This window comes from Aulonocara stuartgranti, assembly GCF_965226115.1.
Source record: "Aulonocara stuartgranti genome assembly, chromosome: 10".
Taxonomy (NCBI): Eukaryota; Metazoa; Chordata; class Actinopteri; order Cichliformes; family Cichlidae; genus Aulonocara; species Aulonocara stuartgranti.
Window position 1 is genome coordinate 33142525 of NC_138946.1, and position 22545 is coordinate 33165069.

The 22545-nt window shown below is 41.5% G+C and overlaps 1 protein-coding gene across 1 annotated transcript; it reads left to right on the forward strand.

The window, feature by feature from the left end:
• The first annotated feature begins 1921 nt into the window (after positions 1 to 1921).
• On the forward strand, positions 1922 to 21552 carry cUnh21orf91 (chromosome Un C21orf91 homolog). The gene is made up of 5 exons (XM_082549609.1): positions 1922 to 2047; positions 5037 to 5170; positions 17405 to 17902; positions 18573 to 18635; positions 19430 to 21552. The coding sequence occupies exons 2-5, from the start codon at positions 5044 to 5046 to the stop codon at positions 19597 to 19599; spliced, it is 858 nt and encodes a 285-aa protein (XP_082405735.1). The 5' UTR covers positions 1922 to 2047; positions 5037 to 5043; the 3' UTR covers positions 19600 to 21552.
• The last annotated feature ends 993 nt before the right edge of the window (positions 21553 to 22545 follow it).

Below are 22545 nucleotides of genomic sequence, written 5' to 3' on the forward strand. Positions count from 1 at the left end.
AGTTCCTACATGAGAATTTTCACAATAAATGACCTAATGGCATATAAAATATGCATAGTGCAAAACAAAATACATTAACTGAAAGTAAGGCAGTAAAACTGGCTTGTGGCACCCATGGTTGAGAAAAGTCCCAAACATAAATCCACCGCCAGCAGCAGCCTGAACTGTTGATAGAGGGCAGGATGGATCCTTTCATGCTGTTTACACCAAATTCTAACCCTACCCTCTAAATGTCACATAAAAAATTAAGATTAATCAGAACAGGCGATGTTTTTCTTTTCTTCTATTGTCCAATTTTGGTGCAGTATATAGCCTCAATTTCCCATGCTTAGCTGCCAGGAGTGGCACACAGTGTGACCTTTCAAGATTTGATATGTTGTGCATTCAGAGATGCTCTTCTGCACACTTTAGTTGAAACGGGTGGTTTCTTTAGTTACTGTACTTTACTGACAAGGTATTTCTGCTCAGAGAACTGCTGCTTACTGGTTATTTTTCAGACCATTCCTGGTGAGCCACGAGATTGCTGCGCGGGAAAATCCCAGCAGTAGTTCCTTAAATACTCACACCCACCAGTCTAACACATAAATGCATAAACAACCATGCCACATTCAAAGTCTCATTAATCACCTTTCTTGCCCATTCTAAAGCCTGATTTGAACTTAGACAGCTAGTCTTGACCACACCAACATGCCCAAAAGCACTGCAATGAGACTGGTTGATTAGATATTTCTGTTAAAAGAGCAGCCTTATTTCATGTTATTATCAAAATGTCACGAAACAAAGTGAACAGGATGAGTGAAAACGTAATACCAGTGACATGTGAAGCCTACAGCAGCTTGCCATTATAGCAGTTTTTATAGTGATACAGTCACAGTTCCTTGAGAACATACAGAAGGGCTGAAAAGGGGATCACAGCCTTTCAATTAACAGTAACTGAAAAAACGAACCGAAAGCATCAGTGATGATACATAAATATATTCAGGGTCTAATCACACTGTCCTTTCATTTCTGCTTCAGAGAAAAGAAAAGTTATTTTTGTGGAGCAGGTAAATCAAAGCTCAAAACACTATTAAATGCTTTCATGTAGACCTGGAAGCAGAAACTCATGTTCTCATTGGATAAATGACATTACAAGGTCCTATGCTTTAACTTTGGCTAGGAGTTTATCTCCTACTGAAATGGGTTTGTTTTGGCATAATTATAGATGATCAGTGTTAGACTGACATGAACAGTTTCCATCAAAGGCATTGGGGTGTACAGTAAGGTTTATCGGCTGACATTACTGTGCCTATTAACTGTTTTTAAAACAAAGTACAAATACAGAGGCACAGACCCAGCGTTCTGCATGTCAAAGCCAAGACTGTTTTCTTTAGCGTTTCCATTTTCTGTCATATATTTTGGGGGAAGTGAGACCAGAGTTGCCCTCGCAGTGCTATAAATGGCTGTTCCACTAGGTCTTCACGCTGGAATTTCCCGCGTGTGACTTCACGTGAAGGAGAATAAAAACAGAAACTAGCAAACAACGCGAGAGTCGCCTAAAACAAAAGTATATAGACTCGGACAAACCGTTAAACGAAGACAAAATGCTTTTCTGTTCCCTTTTTATAGTTATCCCTGTGTTTATCTAGAAAAATCACGTCTTCTACCTAACGCTGAACTGTTTTGATGACGCAAGAAAGGCGTAGATATACTTTGATCATAGGGGTGCATGTATGATATTATTGCAATACGCCGTTTGTGTAATAAGACTATTGTACTTATGGGCGTTAGTTATGTTTTTAATATTATAGAGTATCAGTATTTTTTTGTCTGTGTTAATACTAGAGCCAGAACACTTAATCCTTGAACTCTAAGTTATTCATTTCACCCCTCGTATAAACTAGTGGTTCGTTCCGCGGAGGGGGGGTTTAGAGGTTCCTGTAGCTTCTCTGGATTTGCCGTGACGCGCAGCCTCGTCCTGTGTTTGGGTGCTTTACTCGGGTATAGGAGAACCGTGGAGTACACATAAACTAGGACTAGCTGTCCGGAGCGGATCTTGAAGAGCAAGGTGAGTTTCACAAAAGTGGAGTCCTAAAATAGTGGCGGTGTTGTCGTTAAAATGAGTCCATCGGTGTTTAACAACGCCAAATAACGGTCACGAATCAGCCAGACTGAAGTACTCGGAGGATGCCAGTGTGCTGCTAGCTTAACTTCTTGTTAGCAGGAATTTGTTAAACGGTACTTAAAAGGTCGCTCGGGTTACTTTGAGCTGCCAGCATTTGAGGTAGCATTCTGCAGGCCGTTTAAACTACCGACGGAAAGAAAAATGGGCATTGGTGAAGGTTAACTGTGCTTCCAACAGACTGGAAAGTTCAGGTAGAAAACCATTGGCTATTCTGTTGATTCACAGCTGAAGGTCTGCTAATGGTCTTAATCCTGTGTTAGCGTTAGAAATTTAACGTAGTGAACTGGGAGTGCTTGTAGATGTACGTATAATTTTTTGGTTATATGACATGTTAATTATAAAACTCAAAGTTTTAGATGTTTTTGTGTGTGTTGTCTACTGGGATTGGTGTTGTTAACGTTGCTTAGCTTGTTTTCTGTCCTTGATTAATATTTACGTCGTGTTACGACACACGGAGACAAATAGAACAAACAATAGGGTTTCTTTTAGGTTATTTACAAAACATTTTAAATGATTCCAGCTCTACTGGATGATCATATATGTTGTTGCATGTTCTCAGATCAGTTGTTGAGTGAATCCCGCTATCTCGTCCAGTTGTAAAAGGTATTTACTGTGTGGAGACAAACCCCATAATAACTAAAATATTCAGTGCAGAGATCCAAAGGCACAGTAATAATCATTCACTCTTTTTGTCTGATGTTGTGCCAAAAAGTAATTGCCAGTATTTAAACCGAGTATATCACCTACAACAACATAGGTTATTGAATAATGTCCTCGAACAACATTCCTGTCAGAAGGTAGAAGCTGCGATCAGTTTTTGGTGAAAGGACTTTTAACAGCTCTATAAATCAATTTTAAATGGCAAAAAAGGGGACTGGATTCATTGTCAAAGGAGCTTGCAAAGAAAAGCGTCTGGACTTCTTTAAGTTGCTTGAAAACGTTTCACCTCTAATCCGAGAAGCTTCTTCAGTTCTAAGGTCAAATGGTGGAGAGTCCCAGATATAAACCTAGTGGGAGTGACCCCCCACAGAGGGACAAAAGGACCCCCTGATGATCCTCTAATCGCCTGAGCCAAGGTGTGAAATTGGGTGTGGGACCCAATCACATCCTGGGCCATCTGACCTCAGGAATTCGCATGATAAGGTGGGACCAGGTTTCACAATGAACACACCCGAAACTCTGGCTGATTGGGACCCACACCCAGTTTCACACCTTGGCTCAGGCGATTAGAGGATCATTAGGGGGTCCTTTTGTCCCTCTGTGGGGGGAAACTCCCACTAGGTTTATATCTGGGACTCTCCACCATTTGACCTTAGAACTGAAGAAGCTTCTCGGATGAGAGGTGAAACGTCTTCAAGCAACTTAAAGAAGTCCAGACGCTTTTCTTTGCAAGCTCCTTTGACTACGATGACCTGGATGACTGAGAACCTTCACAGACAGACTGGATTCATTGTAATGTAGCGCACAGAGTAGGTACAACAATGCAGATCCAATACAGGTACGAAAGACCCCCCCCCCCCCCCCCCACATGAATACATCATTATTAGCTTTTTTCACAGACTTATTGTAATGTTCGTTGAGCTATGCTTGTTATATCTTCAGACAGAGAATCCACAAATTCTTTGAATTCTGAAGCTGAAATTAGTGGCTACAACTCAGACAATAGAAGAAATATGAAAAAGAGCCTTTGTTTTTGTCTTGAGTTTTGTTGGATTTCTTATGAAATCAAACCTGCCAGTGGGAGAAGTTTTCTTCCACTCTGTCACTGTATTCATGATGTCCTGATTACATGATCCAGAACGTAATCATTGTTGTTATTACTTCTGTCCAGCAGAGGTTTTAAATAGAGCTTATAGTGCAGTCAGAAATCCTCTCCTTTAAAAGGAGCTGAGAAAGCTCAGCATAAGATTGCGCAGTCTTGGCAAAGGCCTTGACTTTCCATGCTCTGGCTAAATGTTACTAGGTGTGGAGGCCTTAGTCTTGGGGCATTGCAGAGCTGAAAGCTGAAAGCTCTCTGCCTGGAGTTTTCCCGTTGAGACCTACAGACAAGAAGGGGTGAAACACGTCTGGTGGCCAGAGCTCTGTCAGCATTGTTTGTTGGGGCTCTTTTTTTTTTTTTCAATCAAACCAAGTGAACTAATCTAAGAGAGCCAGGTCCCTCCTCTGGTAGCAGCTGACAAACGAGCGTACCAACAAGACCAAACAAACTGTGACCAATGAGACTAAAGTTAATTTAGATAATGTTACAAAATAACTGTGCAAAAAATGCCCGGTGGTGTTTCAAGATGGTTACTAATTGGCAAGTTTGTTGTTTTGCTTCTGTTCTTTGTTTTTTTCCCAAGAGGAAGTTTTCAGTCACCTAATGGAGTACTTGTAATTTTGAGTAAAGTTACTGAACATCAGTCTAAACAACTGCAAAGAAAGGATTGGGTAGTTTACATTACTTGCTTGTGTTCATTGTTATATGTGTTTCTAGAGTGTCCTGACATATTTCCCACTGAGACAACAGTTGTTTTAAGACCGGGCCATTAATGTTTGTATTGTTGGTTCAGTGTGGAGGGGTTGGAGCATGTTCACACAGTGTTAAGAGAGTGACTGGCATTTTTAATCTAGCACTTGAGTGATCACATGACCATTTTATCATTTTGGGTCATCATTTTTCTATCATCAACTAAAGATGTATTAAAAAGGACACTGTCCCTTTTACTGTATCTGCACCAAAAATAGTTTAGACCCCCAAAAAAACCGTTCCTCCCGACCAAAAAGTACATTTTTAATAAGTTTATATGAAAGTGTGACCTAATTACTAAGAAATACACTTAGAGGTTGTGCATGCTAACCGTGTTATCTGTCACTGATTGTTTGAACACAGGCACACTATGGATGAAGAGGAACAGTTTGTTAACATTGATCTGAATGATGACAATATCTGCAGCGTCTGTAAGCTAGAGACAGAAACGGGGACCTTGTCTTTCTGCCACGTCTGCTTTGAACTCAGCATTGAAGGTAAGGCTGTGGGCTGCTTGCGTGTTCACCAACAAAGTGCTATGGGGGGAAAAGAAAAGAGCTGCCTGCTTTTTTCAAAAAAACATTTTTAAGTGTGACCTTTTCTTAATTGCCACACACTGTCTGTCTGATGGGATTCTGAATTTGCCTTTGTCTTAATGTCCAGCAATTTCAGAGCTTTTATCAACAGGCATGAATATATCAGTGCTGCTCTTAGTTTCTAAGACGTTTTGGATTATGTAGAATCATCCAGATTCTTCTGCGGTCATCACTTCCCATCATGGCAAATATGCCTGCACCAGTTGTTGCGATAAAGTCTGAGAGCCTTTCAGTTTTTCATCGGTTTGATGTCTTATAGGATTGCCTGTCACAGTCGCTTCTTTTATCCTCTCTAGAAACAATGTATAAGCTACATGTGCAGGGTAATGGGACTGCACGACCGAAGCCCTAAGTATGGCAGGCTGCCGTGATTCTCCCGTTTGATGTGCCACTCCAACTCAAGAGCATGTGTTTGAAGTTTTTTCATGTCTTAATTAATGAGTGGCCTATTTGAGGAAGAATAGGGAATCAAAAGGGATTGGACATGCCTCTCATTTGGCACTCGTCTCACAGATGCACAAAGGCTCTTGTTGAAGTGTGTGTATATTTTTTATCTACATATATTGTGATTGTGTATGATGTGTTAAACAGCTATAGAGGATTCTGGGAACTGCCCGAGTGCTTCTAGGATGGTATATCATTTTGAGATGGGCTGGATTGTTTTGCTCACTTAGGCTGTCTTTGCATATTCTATTTCAGGATGTTGAGTCCAAGTACTAAAAGTCTATCCCCAAATCTGAGGTGTCCTTTGGCACTGGATGTGTCAGAAAAAACCCCTCTCAGATTCAGTTTTTTGGGGTGCAAGTTTTGACATCAGCATGTGTAGCATTGAAATGGCTGTTATGTAACTGTCGGATATGCTGGGAGAAAAGGTAGAGTTTGCAGACAAGCACGTGTTTCTGGTGCAGCTAAGCATATCATTGGTCAGAGAAAAGCCTGCCAAGCTTCATGTGGCCACTTTCGGCATGGCTGATTGGAAACTAAAGCCTAGCCATGTGCTCGCTGACTGCTCATGTAGACTTAATAGCCATAGCTCCCATTCATCCTGCGCCACTGTTTGTTAAAAGAGAAGAAGCAAGGCTACAATTTACTCAACGGCAAATCTGTTAACTCTGATAAACATGAGTCTATATACACCTTCATAGTGGTGTTTATCTCTTTTATACACACACACACACACACACACACACACACACACACACACACACACACACCCAGAGCCCTTGTGTCCCAGGTCACATCAGGTCACATCATGCTATCACTATCATTCATTGGCTCATTCATGTTGGCTCTGAATATTCAATAAACAGCAGAGTCAGAATTATTTGTTTTTGTTTGTTTATTTATTTACTTTTTTGTGTTAGATAGAGGCCACTTTGTATGTATTACTTTCTACATGAACAGAATATTAACAGAATTATCAAGTAAATTTATTGGTGTGGTTCAAGAAAATGCCATCACCCCAAAGAGCTTTTTTTAAAAAAAAATTTTTATTTTATGAACAAAGATAAGTGTTTTCTACAGGCCACACAGCAGGCAGACTTGTAGCTGGCTGAAACTAAATGGTGACAAATGCTGGTTTCAGATGTAGATGGATAGAGATCAAGTCTTTCTGTGTCAAAAATGATATTTTTAGACCAGGTGATTGTGTGAAGATGAGCCACCACATGCACAGTCCAATTGCATCTAAGGAGAAGGGTTTATTTTTTACTTAAACGCACCACATTTGGAGAAGACTGATTTGGTACTGCACTTTTGCAAAGCTGAGTGACCATTAGGGTACACGTGACCCGAAGAATGCTGAAATTTTTCCACAATATTCTATTTTTTTTTTTAACATTTTGACCACAGCTGAACATTTTTGTAAAATCAATCAAGTTGCCCTTTTTTTCTGCAGATGTTTTTATTTAAAAAAAAAATGTTTCACTGCACAGTGTGGTGGTGACACTCACCACAACTTGACACTGCCACATTGTAGCTAAGCAGTAGCAAAAGAATCCACTATGAGTTACACTCAAGTATTCTTTTCAGTCCACATCCTCCCACAGATGTGATTACAGATACGCATGAAGTGGTGTTGTTCAGACATGTCCGGCAGCTGCTGACATGCAGAGTATTCATGACTGTTGTTGGATAGTGTGCACCAACAAGTCAGTAATGTTGAAACTTTGTCATTTCCAGGCGTCAGTATATTGTGTTCCCTATTTAAAGGCACTTTTGTGCGGCGTTGTTTATCACCAAAATCGCCAACGGTAGCAGCGGGTGCAGATATAAATGTAAATCCTGTTTGTGGCTAAGACTTTGTTCACAGTTTAAAGTCAAATGAATGGACAGGAAGTGCAGTCTTTGTATCTCCAAGTAGCTGTTTCCTGAGGAAATCACTTTGGCCTGCATCTGCTTGTTCTATGAGAAAGCATCAAACAAAATTTTGTACGTATTTATATACTGCTCAACCTGTACTTAGGTTAACACGTCTTATTTACAATGTTTCCTTTCCTTTTTCTTACTATACCATCTGAGCGGTATTCTAGCCCTGAGCGTCAACACGTTGCAGCAGAGAACAAGGGGGTGACTGCAGTCCCACACCCAGAGCCAGCCAATTACTACTTATGTTCTGTGGAAGAGCTGTTTCATGTTAAAAGAATGTGCATATTTCAGAGGAAGTTTTATAATTAGGACATCTTTATAACCGCTCAGACTAACCTGTCAATAACCAAACCCAGAAATGCCAGTGATACCAAAGATTATAAGATGACTAAGATAGCCAGAGGGAGGGCTGGGCCATATTATAGTGTTCACGATAATACCGGTACAATGTTAGGCAACGATAAGAAAATGAAATATCGCGATAAAATATGGGTAAAACGCACATGTGCAGTGCCTTTGTTTTCATACGCACATGGCCGATTGTTGAGTGAAACGGATGAACCAGAATTGGTTTGTAAAAATGGTGCAGCTTCAGTGATGTGGAACTGGTTTGGTGTTTGTCCGTCAGATACACAACAAAGCACTTTTCTTTTTTTTTAATTTTAAAATTTTTTTTTTTTTGTACAACATGCAAGCAGGCCATCGTTATTGCCGTATTTGTTGGACTAAGGTGCTCGTAAATCTGGGAGTAATCTGGGTCCTAAACTCCGTTCTCTTAGGGTCCCAAAGTCAAACGAGCATCACTGAGAGTTAAAAACTGTCTAAATTCTTTCATCTTTAATAAAACGATCAGCATTGCTGCTTTACCAGGTGAAACTATGAAGTTTAACATCCAGGCATCCATGAAAACAGAATTTATTACATTTAACGGAGTTAGAAGTTAGCAGGAAGCTAGCGGAAGTTAGCTCGCTAGTTTCGCTAGTTACCTAAACATGATATAGCATGTTCTGAGAGATTTCTGAAAACATTCAAACGTACAGCTCTGCTATCACTTCCAACATAAATGAAGACAGGAAACTAAACAGCAGTGACGTTTGTAGGGTTACTGAAGTTGGGCTAGCTGGTATATAATGATGTGCTACGTGATCGCTAGCGACACAGCTATGTTAGCATAACATAAACAGTGAAGCTGCAGGATGAACGCCAACCTTTTTCCCCTCGAAAAAAGTTAACGTGAGGGTTCCTGGTGGTTAGGGACAAATGCAATCGCATGGCAGGATGCTGTAAACGGACCAAACTTCAGTCAGGAGAACAACTGAGATAATCCATCCACAATGCGAGGTTAGTCATTAATATACTGCAATAACATGGGAATAGAGCAGCTGCCAGAGAACGCAGCATTAATGAATCAATGGTACAGAAGTGGAGGAAGCAAGAAGAATGAGTTGAGGAAAGTTTGATTTATCTGACTGTTTTGCTTAATGTGCCTTATAATCCTGTGCACCTTATGGTCCGAAAAATATATATTATCGTCAGTTATATGTTATCGCAAATTTTCAAATATATATTGTGATAAATATTTTTGGCCATATCGCCCTGCTCGAGCCAGAGGTCCCTTTCAGTTGTGGCATACTGGTATAAATGTTGGTTTGGTCGTCAGATGTCTATTCTAATTTTAATTACACAACTAATTATTATCACATGTGATCTCTAAAGGACCACATTAAAGGAGCAGAGTACCTTTGGCTGTTATGGTATCGCACACTTTCTATTAATATATTGTGCAAGCTGTGATCTGTAAATACCTGAGAGAACTGACAAAAGGTGGATAGGTGAATATTTTCTATCCAGCCCCCATCACAGACGGTTTCTTGTTATTGGACCCCTGTGGCTCCGTGTCAGACGATCAGTCTGCTGAACCGTCACGTTCAGCTGGAACCCAGAACCATTTCTTTATTTTTTCTTATATAATTCTGAGTGTATTCAAGTCGGGTGTTATTATTATACCAGACTTTATTAGGGCTTGGAATGAATAAAGATCAAATTCCTACACCGAAAGGCTGGAATATATTAGACGGTGCTGATTCTGACTGCAGCATGCTTCTATAAACGGCTCATTTATTGTGGGTGAACTCTTCACCCTGGGGTGTATTGAGAGGCCCAATTATGTTGCAGCCTGTGGTAGCTGTTTGATTGAACACAGCTGGGGTCCAGATATTTGCTGAACCCACGGCGTGGTCTACTAGTTTTGTACTAATACATGGGTTTGAATGAACAGGCTCTTTTTAAATCAGAATCAGAAAGGGTTTTATTGCCAAATGTTGAGCGGGTTTACAACATTAGGAAATTGCTGCGGTGCTTCAGTGCAAACATACTGTTATAAATACTGTTATAAATTAAGCTTAAATAGACATGAAAATAAAAATGAGAATAAGAATTAAAAGTGCTAAGTAGATAGATAGATATATACATATCTATCTGAGTGCAGGTGGTGATCAGTGCCAAACATGGAATGATGCAGTGAACACAGCGTAGGGTCATGTGTTAGTGGTGGGAACAGTCATACGTTTATTGTTCATGTGTCCAACAGCAGAGGGGAAGAAACTGTTCTTATGGCGAGAGGTTCTGGTGCGAATGGACCGGAGCCTCCTGCCTGAGGGGAGCAGGTCAAACAGACTGTGTCCAGGGTGAGAAGGGTCAGCTGAGATCCGAGCTGCACGCCGCAGTGTCCTGGAGGTGTACAAGTCCTGCAGAGATGGGAGTCTGCAGCCAATCACCTTCTCAGCAGAGCGCACAACACGCTGCAGTCTCTGTTTGTCCCTGATAGTGGCTCCAGCGTACCACACGGTGATGGAGGAGGTGAGGATGGACTCGATGATTGCGGTGTAGAATTGCATCATCGTCCGTGTTGGCAGGTTGAATTTCTTCAGCTGCCTCAGGAAGTACATCCTCTGCTGGGCTTTCTTAATGACGGAGGTGATGGTGGGCTCCCACTTCAGGTCCTGGGTGATGGTGGTACCCAGGAAGCGGAATGAGTCCACAGAGGTGATGGGGGTGTCAGTCAGGATGATGGGGGGGAGTGGAGCTGTGTGCTTCCTGAAGTCCACAATAATCTCCACTGTCTTCTGGGCATTCAGCACCAGGTTGTTGTGGCTGCACCAAGACACCAGACGTTCAACCTCCCTCCTGTAGGCAGACTCATCCCCGTCCGAGATGAGTCCGATAACGGTGGTGTCATCTTGATTAGCTTGACAGACTGGTGGGTGGAGGTGCAGCAGTTAGTATACAGGGAGAAGAGCAGAGGAGAAAGAACACAGCCCTGAGGGGAGCCGGTGCTGATGGTCCGGGAGTCCGAGACATTCTTTCCCAGCCTCACATGCTGTTTCCTGTCCATCAGGAAGTTAGTGATCCACCGGCAGATGGGATCAGGCACATTCATCTGGGAAAGCTTGCCTCGGAGATGGTCTGGAAGGATGGTGTTGAAGGCAGAGCTGAAGTCCACAAACAGGATCCTGGCGTAGGTTCCTGGGGAGTCCAGATGCTGCAGGATGAAGTGTAGGGCCATGTTGATGGCGTCATCTACAGACCTGTTGGCTCTGTATGCAAACTGCAGGGGGTCCAGGAGGGGGGCCGTGAGGGTCTTGAGGTAGGAGAGAACCAGGCGCTCAAAAGACTTCATGACCACAGATGTCAGAGCCACGGGTCTGTAGTCATTTAGTCCAGTGATCCTAGGTTTCTTGGGGACAGGGATTATGGTAGAGGACTTGAAGCAGGCAGGCACATGACATGCCTGCAGTGAGGAGTTGAAAATGCCAGAAAACACTGGGGCCAGCTCGTTTGCACAGTGTCTGAGGGTGGCAGGAGACACACCGTCTGGGCCGGGAGCTTTCCGAGCATTCAGAATCTTAAACTGCTTCCTCACACCTTCTTCATGAATATGAAGAGTTGTGGTGGGAGGAGGTGGTGTGAAATCCTCTTTTGTGTGGGGTGAGGAGGGGGGTGTTGTAGGTGAAGTGTTTGAAGGTGGTGATGGCTCTATGGAGGGGGGAGAGGTGGGGGAATGAGTGTCCAAAGTGTCTCTATTGTTGGGGCCGTTGGAGGTGTGAAGGCTGCCTGATGGCTCGTCAAAACGGCAGTAAAAGTCGTTAAGGGTGTTGGCCAAGAGCAAGTCGTCAGTGGAGTGGGGGGTTTTAGGCTTGTAGTTTGTGATATTCCTAAAACCTTTCCACACAGAGGCCGAGTCATTCTCTGAGATCTGCTGCTGCATCTTCTCAGAGTGCTGATGTTTAGCAACGTCCACTTCTTTAGTGAACCTGTACTTGGCCTCTCTGTAGCAGTCCCTGTCTCCGCTTCTGAACGCCTTTCTCTTTTCCAGCCACAGCTTTTTGAGTTTAGGAGTAAACCAGGGTTTGTCATTGTTATAACTCACCCTGGTGCGTGATGGCACGATGCTGTCCTCACAGAAGTGGATATAGGAGGTGACAGTGTCCGTAAACTCGTCCAAGCTGTTAGAAGCAGCCTTCATTGTGTCCCAGTCTGTAGACTCCAAACACGTGCGAAGCTCCTCCACAGCCTCGTTGCTCCAGTTTTTTGGTCCTCATGACAGGTTTGGAGAGCTTCAGCCTCTGTCTGTACGCAGGGATTAGGTGGCCTTAAGTCTCCTTTAGCCTGACATAAATTGCCTCATGGTGTTTAAACCAGCACATTTCTGTAGTATGAATAAGTAACTCTGATCTTTCTCCACCTTGTGTGGTGTGCATGTAAGGTATAATCCTCGTTTCAGCCACAGTTAACAGACAGTGCTTTAAAAATGATAGAAAATAGTGTACATGGGCCATTATTAGGGCTGCCACAAACGATTATTTTGATAGTCGACTAGTCACCGATTATTTTTGCGATTAGTCGACTAATCAGATCATCATCCATTGGACATAAAACGTACAGCTTATTGCACCAGCAGCATCTGCTCTTATATAACTATCATTAGCTTACAGCTTTAAGTGTTTATGGTATGTGCTAACTAAAAATAAAGAAAAGATGAGAGTTTATTAAATTTTAATGAAATTTGCAGATTGTTTCAGTGAAGTTTAATAAACTCCTTGCTATCTAAAATATAACGGGACACCGGAGTAAATTCTGGAGCATCTCACACTTCTGATAATCAGCTGTCTGCTTGACTTTATTCAGCTGTGTAAAAACTATAACTTTAATCTCAGCCAAACCGATTTACTCAGGAACAAATAAAATACAAAAAAAGCCAAACAATAACATTTTTAAGTTATCTAAGTGACTCATATATATTTAACCTGAGTAGCGAAAGATGGCGGTGGGTTTGAAAACGATTTGCCGGGAGTCCGGTGTTCTCACGGCTCTAGTGAGCGTTAAACCCCGGCTAGCTATCGAGCTAGTGGGTAACAGACGTCTCCGAAAATGTCGGAGCGCTTTTGAAAATATGTGGTGTCTTGATAAACTGAGCAGATATTTGAGGTTTCCACAGCTACATTCTCGCCTAAAAATATGTTAGCCATTATGCTTATGTTGTTAAACAAATTAATCAGCATTTGTCATGCATCAATATCCTTTTCCATGAACAGTTTGTTCTTTATTTTCTGGAATCCGAGTACTTGTTAAACGTGGAGTTTGTGTTTGAATGTATGATTGTTAGTTCACAACAGTGTCTGCATAAACATAGTTTAGGCATAAGAAATGTTGCTCTCCCTGCCACTCACTGTACTGTGTGCACAGTGTGACTGTAAGCCTCAGGGTAAAAGAGACACGCCTTGAACAGAAGCATTCCTGATCTATATTTAGTTGATTTATATTAATAATAATAATAATAATAATAATAATAACAGTAATGAACAAGGTCACATTGTGCTGTAGTCTGTTTTTCAACGTTGGCAACAAAACACACACAAAATAAATAAGTCTTTTAAACATGTTTGGATCATGTGCAACTTCCTTACTGTTTTGTTTTTCTGAGCAAATTCTAAGTTTGTTTGTTGTTGGTTTTTTTGGTTTTTTTTAATGGCCGCCATACTTGTGGAAATAGAGTTGTGCGCATGAGTGCTTGTAGGTTTCTGTAATCGTATCTGTGTCTTCCAGGCTGAAACAGTTGCTGTTGTTTCGGTTAGATGGGGTTTCCTGCACCTGTGATGGCAGCTAGTCTGTAGGAAGCACTGCAGGACATCTGTAGTGGTTAACATGTAGTCTGAGTTCACGAGTCATTGAGTTCGTTGTTGTTGCCGTGTGCAGCTGCTGACAACACGTTCTCCTAAGCAGTGGCATGCAGCTCTTATTGACACCTCACCATCAGTGACCTGTGTGCCGCTGTCTCCATGCCAACTCCCAACACGTTATTAAAGTGTGTCAAGGATTGAGTGGGCAGGCGGCTCAGAAGTTTGATGAAACAGACATTACTAATATATCACATACTATCCGTATAATGTTCTGCAAACATGTATCATTGAGTTTTCTTTCCCTGATGGAAACCACAAGAACAAATCTGTAAGTGCAGGTCAGAGTTCAGTTTGGCCAAAACGTTTGCCGCTAAAAGAAGCTGGCCTGTCAAACAGAGGAAGTAATATCTCTGTGGTTTTGTCTTGTTCCCCAACTTTTCTGAATGCTTGTTTTCCTTGTGACTAAAACCTTGTGATTTAGTTGTAAAGTGTTTGAGTTCTACTGAAACGTAATCCTTGTCTTAAAGGAAACTCTTTCCCACCTGCCTGAAGTCTGATTATTTGATTTTAATGAAACAAGCTACCTGAGTTCTGATTCGGGTGTGGGTCTGAATTGCCTGATTCTACTTTTGTATAATTATTTGTAGGCAGGGATTACTGATTACAGGCCTGGATTTGTTCATTAAACTTCAGCTTGCGTTTGTGCTTTTGTCTACGACAGTTTAACTTCACCCCTTCCCAGACGAGCAGACCAAAACAAGTCCATTGGTCATCAGTGTGACTAATGTCTCTGGATGTCACAGCCTAACAATGTTGAATCACCTCCAGTGAATAGTCTGTGTGTGCCTGTGGCTGTGTGTGCAGCCATGAAAGACAGTAGCGCTAAGCTGCTTAGCTGGTGTGAGGTCTTTTGCTGGTGGTGCACGGCCCTGGTTGTGTGCCAATGATTTTTCTGCTGGCAAGTGGTAGTGACTGTTTTTGTGGACATCCAAAGGCTAAGACTGATCAGATAAATCCATGGCTGTGTGACTGGCACAAAGTTCTGTGTCTGAAGAGTCATTGACTATTTGTTAGACAATTATTCACGCACTCGCACGACTCAAAACTCTGATAATATTTGGTTCCCTCATAAGACTAATCCATTGCAAACATCTGACTTTTTAGGCACTCGGTGTCAAAACCGAACTACGCTGAAGCTAAGAATAGATTTGTGCCACACAGTTGTGTAATGGTCTAAAACCTTCCTATGTGCTATTAAGGTCTATTAATGCAGTCTGTCCCAAATTAGGGATGAACTATTTGATGTGATTCCACAAGGTTACAAAACAGAAGCTTTCAAAAGATACCAAAAGCACTGCCTACAAACAAATTTGTGCAGAAAAATATTTTTGTCTTCCTTTTCATGTGAGCTGCTTCTATTTTATATAACTCTAGGCAGAAAACTGACTTTTACAATTCATACAACATGCAGCCTCAAACCACTAAAACCAAAATTCTCTTGGTAAATTTTCAGCCAACATGCTTTATGTCTGTCTTTGCACAACTTTGCTTACTGTCTCTGCTTTTATACATAAAGTTTCCTTTTCTCATGTTAGTTTTGCTAGTTGTTGTTGTTGTTGTTGTTGTTCTCAAAGCCAGTTTTTACAATGACAAATAACTCAACTCTCTGTGTTGACTTCATTAATATTTTCTCTCCATTTCAGTCATTAACATCAGTATGGGTTCTCTTCTTACTTAGACTAAGTGGAATTTGTTGAACCAGCATCTCCGTGTGTGTGTGTGTGTGTGTGTGTGTGTGTGTGTGTGTGTTGCCTTACGTTGTTTTGCATGTGTGTAACTTTAGAGCAGCCCTGCACTACAAACGCCAAACATGGGGCTTATGAGTGAGTGTGTCTGCTGTGGTCGTGTCGTGTAGTGAAAACAGTGACCTGGCTGCTGGTAAAGTGCAGAGAGGCGCTTGTGAGGTAAATGTCTCTGTGTGAGCTTCTAAATCGAGATGAACAACAGTGACTAATCTCCTCACCTCAGACTCCAGCACATATGCCTGTCTACTGAGAAATAGAGGCTGTAAGAAGAAGGTCACCTCTCCATCTCTCTAAAACAAACACACACACACACACACACACACACACACACACACACACACACACACACACACACACTGTGTTAACGCTTTCTCTTTCACCGTCAGCCTCCCATTGTTTATAAAGCCACACTCAGAGGTTATTACAGTTGTGTTCTACTTATTTGGAGTAATTTCCTGTTACACGCAAAACTGAGCACAGTGTGACCCTCTTTTAATTTTTGGATCCATGAAACATTACATTTTATGTGTAAAGGTAACCACAAGGAATGCAGAATTAATTATTTTACACCAGGGAATGCATCTTTTTAGTCTCTTTTTCAACAAGTGCTGTATTGTGCAGTTTTTCAAGCTAAAATGGGTTAAAGAAGCTAAAATGTAGTCACTGCTGGGTAGTGAAGTCATAAAAATATTGTTTGACAGAAGCAGGCACAGGTAAGTCTCATGAATTAATGTAAATGAAGTGCTGCTTCATATGGACAGAGAGACCAATTTCCTCTCATGAATCCTCCGGCTTTAAAAAAAATGCTTTATATTTGCATTGAGACTGAGTTAATCTATTATCCCTCCCATCTCGAGCTCTACTGGCTAATCCACTGAGCACTGAGCAGCTTTTACTGAGAGATTGTGGCAGGTCAGTCTGTCAGTTTTAGCTTGCTTTCATACTAGTTTACTTCTTACTTTTATTTGCTGTGGCAAGTTCAGTAGGTTATTAATCCAACAGAATATGGTATACATGCAACATGATTTAAGGCATAAGCTAAAATAGCAGTTACTCTGTCTTCTTGCATTAGCAGGAGGCAGAAAGAGCTTTCTGACAGTATTGTTTCTACTGCATGTGGTAGATTTGGTGTGTGTGTCTGTGTGTCTGTAAGCTTTTGAAGCAGTATGCGGTGGCTGCAATGAAGAAAAGCTGGCATGCTAACATTCTCAGAACTGAGGTTTTCACTGCAGCGTTTCCTGCTGCAGACAACGGACACTCTGCAGATGTTACTTATTAATGTTAATAATTTAGCGTCCAGCCTAGCAGCCCCAGATCAGTGGCGTTTTACTGGCCTTCAGGGGGAAAAAGTCTCTTTATCTTTATAATTATTTTATATCTATAATAGTCTAAATCTGCAAAATAATGTGACTGAAGCCTTGAAATAAACACGATTCAGTACACATGCATGGGGTGGTTGGCTCACAGCAATAGAAAGTGGGACGGCTGCTGCAACACATTATATCAGACTAGTTAACAGTTCATGTTTCTTTTTTTCTTTTTTCTGTAGCTCTACTGTAAGTTTATTTAAGGGCAGCTTTTTCCCACTAAAGGTTTTTATGGTGGTTACAAGAACAAGCACTGCTGTTTCACATGCTAGGAAAACAGGTTTGTCTCCACTTCACCTGAGCTCACTCAATAACGGCTCTTCTTACAATAGAAGCTTTAGCTGACTGTCGTTTTGCACTGTGTCACTGCGTTTGTCGTCGTCTTATTGACTCCCTGCTTTGTCCGTGTGAATGCAGGTGTCTCCTCTGCTACCTTGTTGCACTCCAAGTCCCTGCGAGGCCACAGAGACTGCTTTGAGAAATGTCATCTCATCGCCAACCAGAAGCTGTCACGATCCAAGGTCTCCCGGAGTGCCTACGAGGGCATGAAGCTGGCCCTCAGCCAGAAACTGAACCGCATCATTCAGTACGCCCAGAACAAAGACTCTGTCTCCTCCAGTGGCCCGAACAGACGGGGGGCTAAGCTTCTGTGTTACGGCCAGCAAAATGACCGCAAGCTGCTCCCCCAGTCAGACGCCCAGGTGCCCCGCTACACGCCCTGCTGGGACACGGGCAAATCAACAGGGCCGGCTGACTACACGATGGGTATGCTGGAGCGCCACACAGCCGAGGAGCTAGGACTGCTGCAGGAGTCGCATTCTGACGTTTGGTCCAACGACAGCAGGAGAGGTCTTCACAGCCGGAAGCCATCAGGAGGACAGCAGCGCGCGCACCAGGGTCACAGCAGAGAAGAGTGTAAGCACATTTCTTCTTTTCACAAACAAACTTTAGCAGACTTTGGTTTTATCAAATTGGAGTTGAAGCAGTGGAACGTTTATGCTTTTCTTCTTCTTCTTCTTCTTCTTTTAAAAAAGAAAAATACATCTGTCAGCAGACAAGGAAAGCTGCTCTCGCCTCTCACATTATTCAGTTTTATCTTCAAAAACCTCAGCGTGTACAACAGCAGAACGTTTTTACTGTCCTTCATCTTCCTCTTAGCTGTGATCTCTCCAGAGAGAGGTTAATTTTCCTCTAACCTCGAGATAGGCTGTGTCCTTGGCTGCTTCACGTCTCATCTCCAGTAAAGCTGTTTATAACTACAGATCCTGCAGGATGTGACTGAGCCTATTAGAGGCCAGCAGTTTTCAAATTCTCTGCTTATAAGTGAAAGATGACAGGCAGTTCACAGGTAGACTGTTTAAACTGTGGATATTTCCACAGGAGAACAGCATCACCCTCTGACACTTGAGATGGCACAGACCTTTGCAGTTATTTAAACAGAGCAAATGAAGTTTTAGTGCGTATTATTTACAATTTCTGACATCGACAAGTAGCACAAGTGTTGCAGCATGTTTAAAGTCTATTCTTATTCTAAATGACATCCACTGTGCTCACACACCATTAAAAGTGATCTCTTTTCTTTTAGTGACTGAAATGAGTGTGGATGAGCTCCATCAGCTAAATGCCCAGCTACTCCTGCAGATTCAGAGTAAGTGGTTTTTACTGATATCCTGATTGAACAGCTCCTTTCACAGAAGGCTCAGCAGTCATAGTCATCTATATTTTAAGCATTTTTAAAAACCTTTGCTTCAGTGTGAAATCCTCCTCTCTGATAAATCCCCACATGAGATTTTTGGTGCCCTCAGGAAAAAAGCTGCTCTAGTGAAAGGGTCTTTTTAATTCCCAGTCTGACTTTTAGCTCCCCGATTCAGAACATAATACTCAATAAATTAGTGCCTGAAATAGACTAAAAGGCTTCTGGTCAACACATCATCTCCTTGAATCCACTGCCGGCTCTGTTAGAGCCATTGTTTGCTGCTTATCTCAGCTTTCTTATCTCAAGAGGTCCAGCGCACCATGTGACCTCTGAGTGACCTATCACACAGCTGCTTAAATGAGCAGCTTAATCATTATTAAACTGTCATGTTATTTTTTTTCTTGATTCTTTTGGATGAGTAAAATTATCATTCTTCTTGCTGCCAAGAGGCAAATTACCTGAGCTAATGTGAGATATTGTCCTCCCAACGTCCTAGTGGGAGCGTGTCCTGCACATTTTTGTTCACCCTTTAAGAGCAGTCACTTCCACAAATGTACCCACAGCAGATGGGGATGTTAATTGCTCATGTTTAATAATTTGAAAGACTACATAAGCCCGCCCGCGACTTAATGATCTGCTGTGTGTGTGTGTGTGTGTGTGTGTGTGTGTGTGTGTGTGTGTGTGTGCGCGCCTTGTGAATAAAAATGCTGATCCCCTCTATCCACCCCTCCTCTCTCTCTTCACAGAGGTCTTTGAGGAGTTGACAGTTGCCGTGCAGGAGAAAGACTCGCTGGCATCTGAGCTGCACGTGCGTCACATTGCCATCGAACAGCTCTTTAAAAATTGCGCCAAGCTGCCCTGGCTGCACATTAGCAGGGCCGGGGTCAAGGCCAGCAGCAGCAGCACTGTGGAGTGAGGTGCTGGGAGGTGGCTTTTGATTGGCTGCTGGGAGGAAACAGACGAACACTTCAGACTGCAGAATGCAGAACGTGTAACCTGGAGGACACTAGAGCAACATTAAGGGCTGGACTGACATGGTGTTTGTTTTCATGGTTGGAGTGATGATGCGAGGTTTAAAGGTGATTTTCTGCTCTGAATTCCAGCCGAACCGAGTTCACATGAGATGTTAGCAGCAGGTAAAAAGCAGCACAGAGGTTCCTGGGACTGGATGAGGCTGTTTTTAATGGACAAGATCACGTTTTTAATTTCAAATATGTTATTATTTTCAAAGACTGAAAAACAGTTTTAAAATGTTCCAAACACATTTGTTATCATCGTACTTTTGTTTTAGTTTTCTGACACATTTCAGTTTTACAGTGGATTTTCCTTTCTTTTGTTTTGGATTCTGAGAGTTTGATTCTGTTTTTTGTTTGTTTGTTTTTTTGGATGATTTCAAATGAACAGTGACCGTCCCAATCATACTATAAGCCACTGCCAGCAGTTTGATTATTAATGTCATGGAAAGCCCCAACAAGTTAGCATCTACTGACAGTATTATGGGTTGAAATGTCTATTGTAAAGTTGACTACAGACTACGACCGTAACTGGCAAAGTTTCAAATAGTTATACGTGTCACTACAAGCAGTGGCAAGTACTTATATGTGTCTGCTTGCCACACTTATTCCAAATAAGACATTATGAAAAATGGCTACGGGTCATTTCTCATCTGGAAATGTGCACGATGACACCAAGAGCATCAGTTTGTAAAAGACAAATCAGAGTATCTGAAATCCTAAAAGTGAAAACTTTTGATTTAATTCAGCTTCTGGGTTTATTGGAACTATTCTTGCTGACAGGATTTGCTCACTGTATAATACAAAGCTGTGTTTTTTGTTTTTTAACCATTGTGTATGAGAGGCTATGCACTGAATGGAAGTGAACAGGCTGCCAAACCAAAGTTTCTATTTGTTCTGTTTTGTGTGTGAATTACAAACGTTTGATTTTTGAACAGCTTTTGAAACAATTCGTTCCTGTGTGTATTCAGCGTATGTGTTCTTATTTATCTTCACTGTTACGTTGGCTTGCCCTCTCATGTGTTAAAGAGCTAAGTTGATGTCATAGCAACACATATGGGATAGTCTGCTGTACCCTGTGTCTCTGCAGGTCCCTAAACAAGTCAACGAGAGATGTAGAGACAGTTTTTGATTTAGTATGTTCTTCAGGACCCTATGCAAAGAAGGAGACAAATAAATGAGAAGCCTTATAAATATGAAATATATATTGATTATAGGTGTTTCAGGGCTCACAGAGCTACTCAAAATATAATAAGCTGGGAAAGGACAAGGTTAGAGTGATGTTTAGAAAAACTCAGCATTGTAAGTGTTGTGCGTTCTCTTTGTAAGAGATTAAATGTTTTTAGCCCATTTTGGGGTTTAAAAGACTTTATCTCCATTTTAAATTGTAGTCTTGGTTTTAGTTGGATACCTGTGTTCAGTGCTTGAGAGAGTGAATATTTAGATTCCTGGTCCTAAAGCTCAGTCCTTAAGTCTTTGGTTTTTGGGGTTTTTGTTATGTGTGTTTTGCTTGTGAATGCTGTGTTTTTGCGTGCTACAGAAACATGCCTGGGCTCGTGCCCCTGCTCAGCAGGAAACTCTAGCTGCCTGATTTTGATCTCTTGTTCTTTTTTTTTTGGTGGTTTTATGATCTTCTACTGTTACCATACCTGAAATACTTCCACTCTCTTTATTTAGACTGGACTGTTGATTTGTTCTCTGATTTTGAAAATCTCTGCATTTGTGGTATTTTTGTGATTTTTCTCTTTTATTTATTGTGTGCATTTTATGGATCTTACACAGATTAAGTGGTTTGTGCTTAAGTGACCATTTGTATATTTTGTTTTTGCAAAATAAAATAAAAACTATTTTTATTACATGCTAGAACATGGTATTGTTTTCTTCATTGTAGCCACTGCAGCATGGACAAAGAAAAGTTACGGCTGGGTTAATGATGGCTAGAGACTAATATATACACATAAGCTCTTAATGGCATTGGGTGAGAGATGAAGATGGATTTCCTCCGTTACTTAAAATGTAAATGATTCAGTCAAATAAGGAATGCTAACTTCTTTTTTCATTTATTTCACTAGATCGTTTATTTTGAGCATATGCATACAGATTTATACAGGAAGGAAAATAGTGTCCCGTAGTACAACAGGTGCTCAAAAAGTCGTGGGAAGAAGTAACACTTGTGTAGTCCCTTCGCTCAGTCATATGGTTGTGCAGCTGCTTCCTGAGTATATTTAATACATGGTTTAACAATAACTTGTCACATTGGAAATATCTATATTGAAAATGCATCTTGTATACAGGAATATAGGATATAAATGCATTGAGAGAACTGGAAACCATTGTTCCCACTGAACAGTGACCACAAGACATTCTAGGTCAGGGGTGCCCAATCCCGGTCCTCGAGAGCTACCGTCCTGCAGCTTTTAGATGCATCCTTGTTCCCACACACCTGAATCAAATGAATGGCTTGTTATCAGGCCTTTGCCAAACATGATGGCATGCTGAAGAGATCAAACCATTTGATTCAGCTGTGTTGGAGTAGGGATGCATCTAAAAGCTGCAGGATAGTAGCTCTCAAGGACTGGGATTGGGCAGCCCTGTTCTAGGTGATATTGATCCAGACAGCAGCTTTTTCAATCATCAAGACTAATTTTATTTGTTACCAGGATAAGCAACTAAATGAAATTACAAATACAGATCAGATGTTAATAAGTCATACTAATAGCAGAAATCTTTATGCCATTTTTAAAACACAATGCATCACAAAACCCACAAGAATAACTTCTTACTGTGCAACATTTTATTTTATTTTACATAACCAATTCAGTTGTCTTATTTCAAATTTTAGTGAGCTG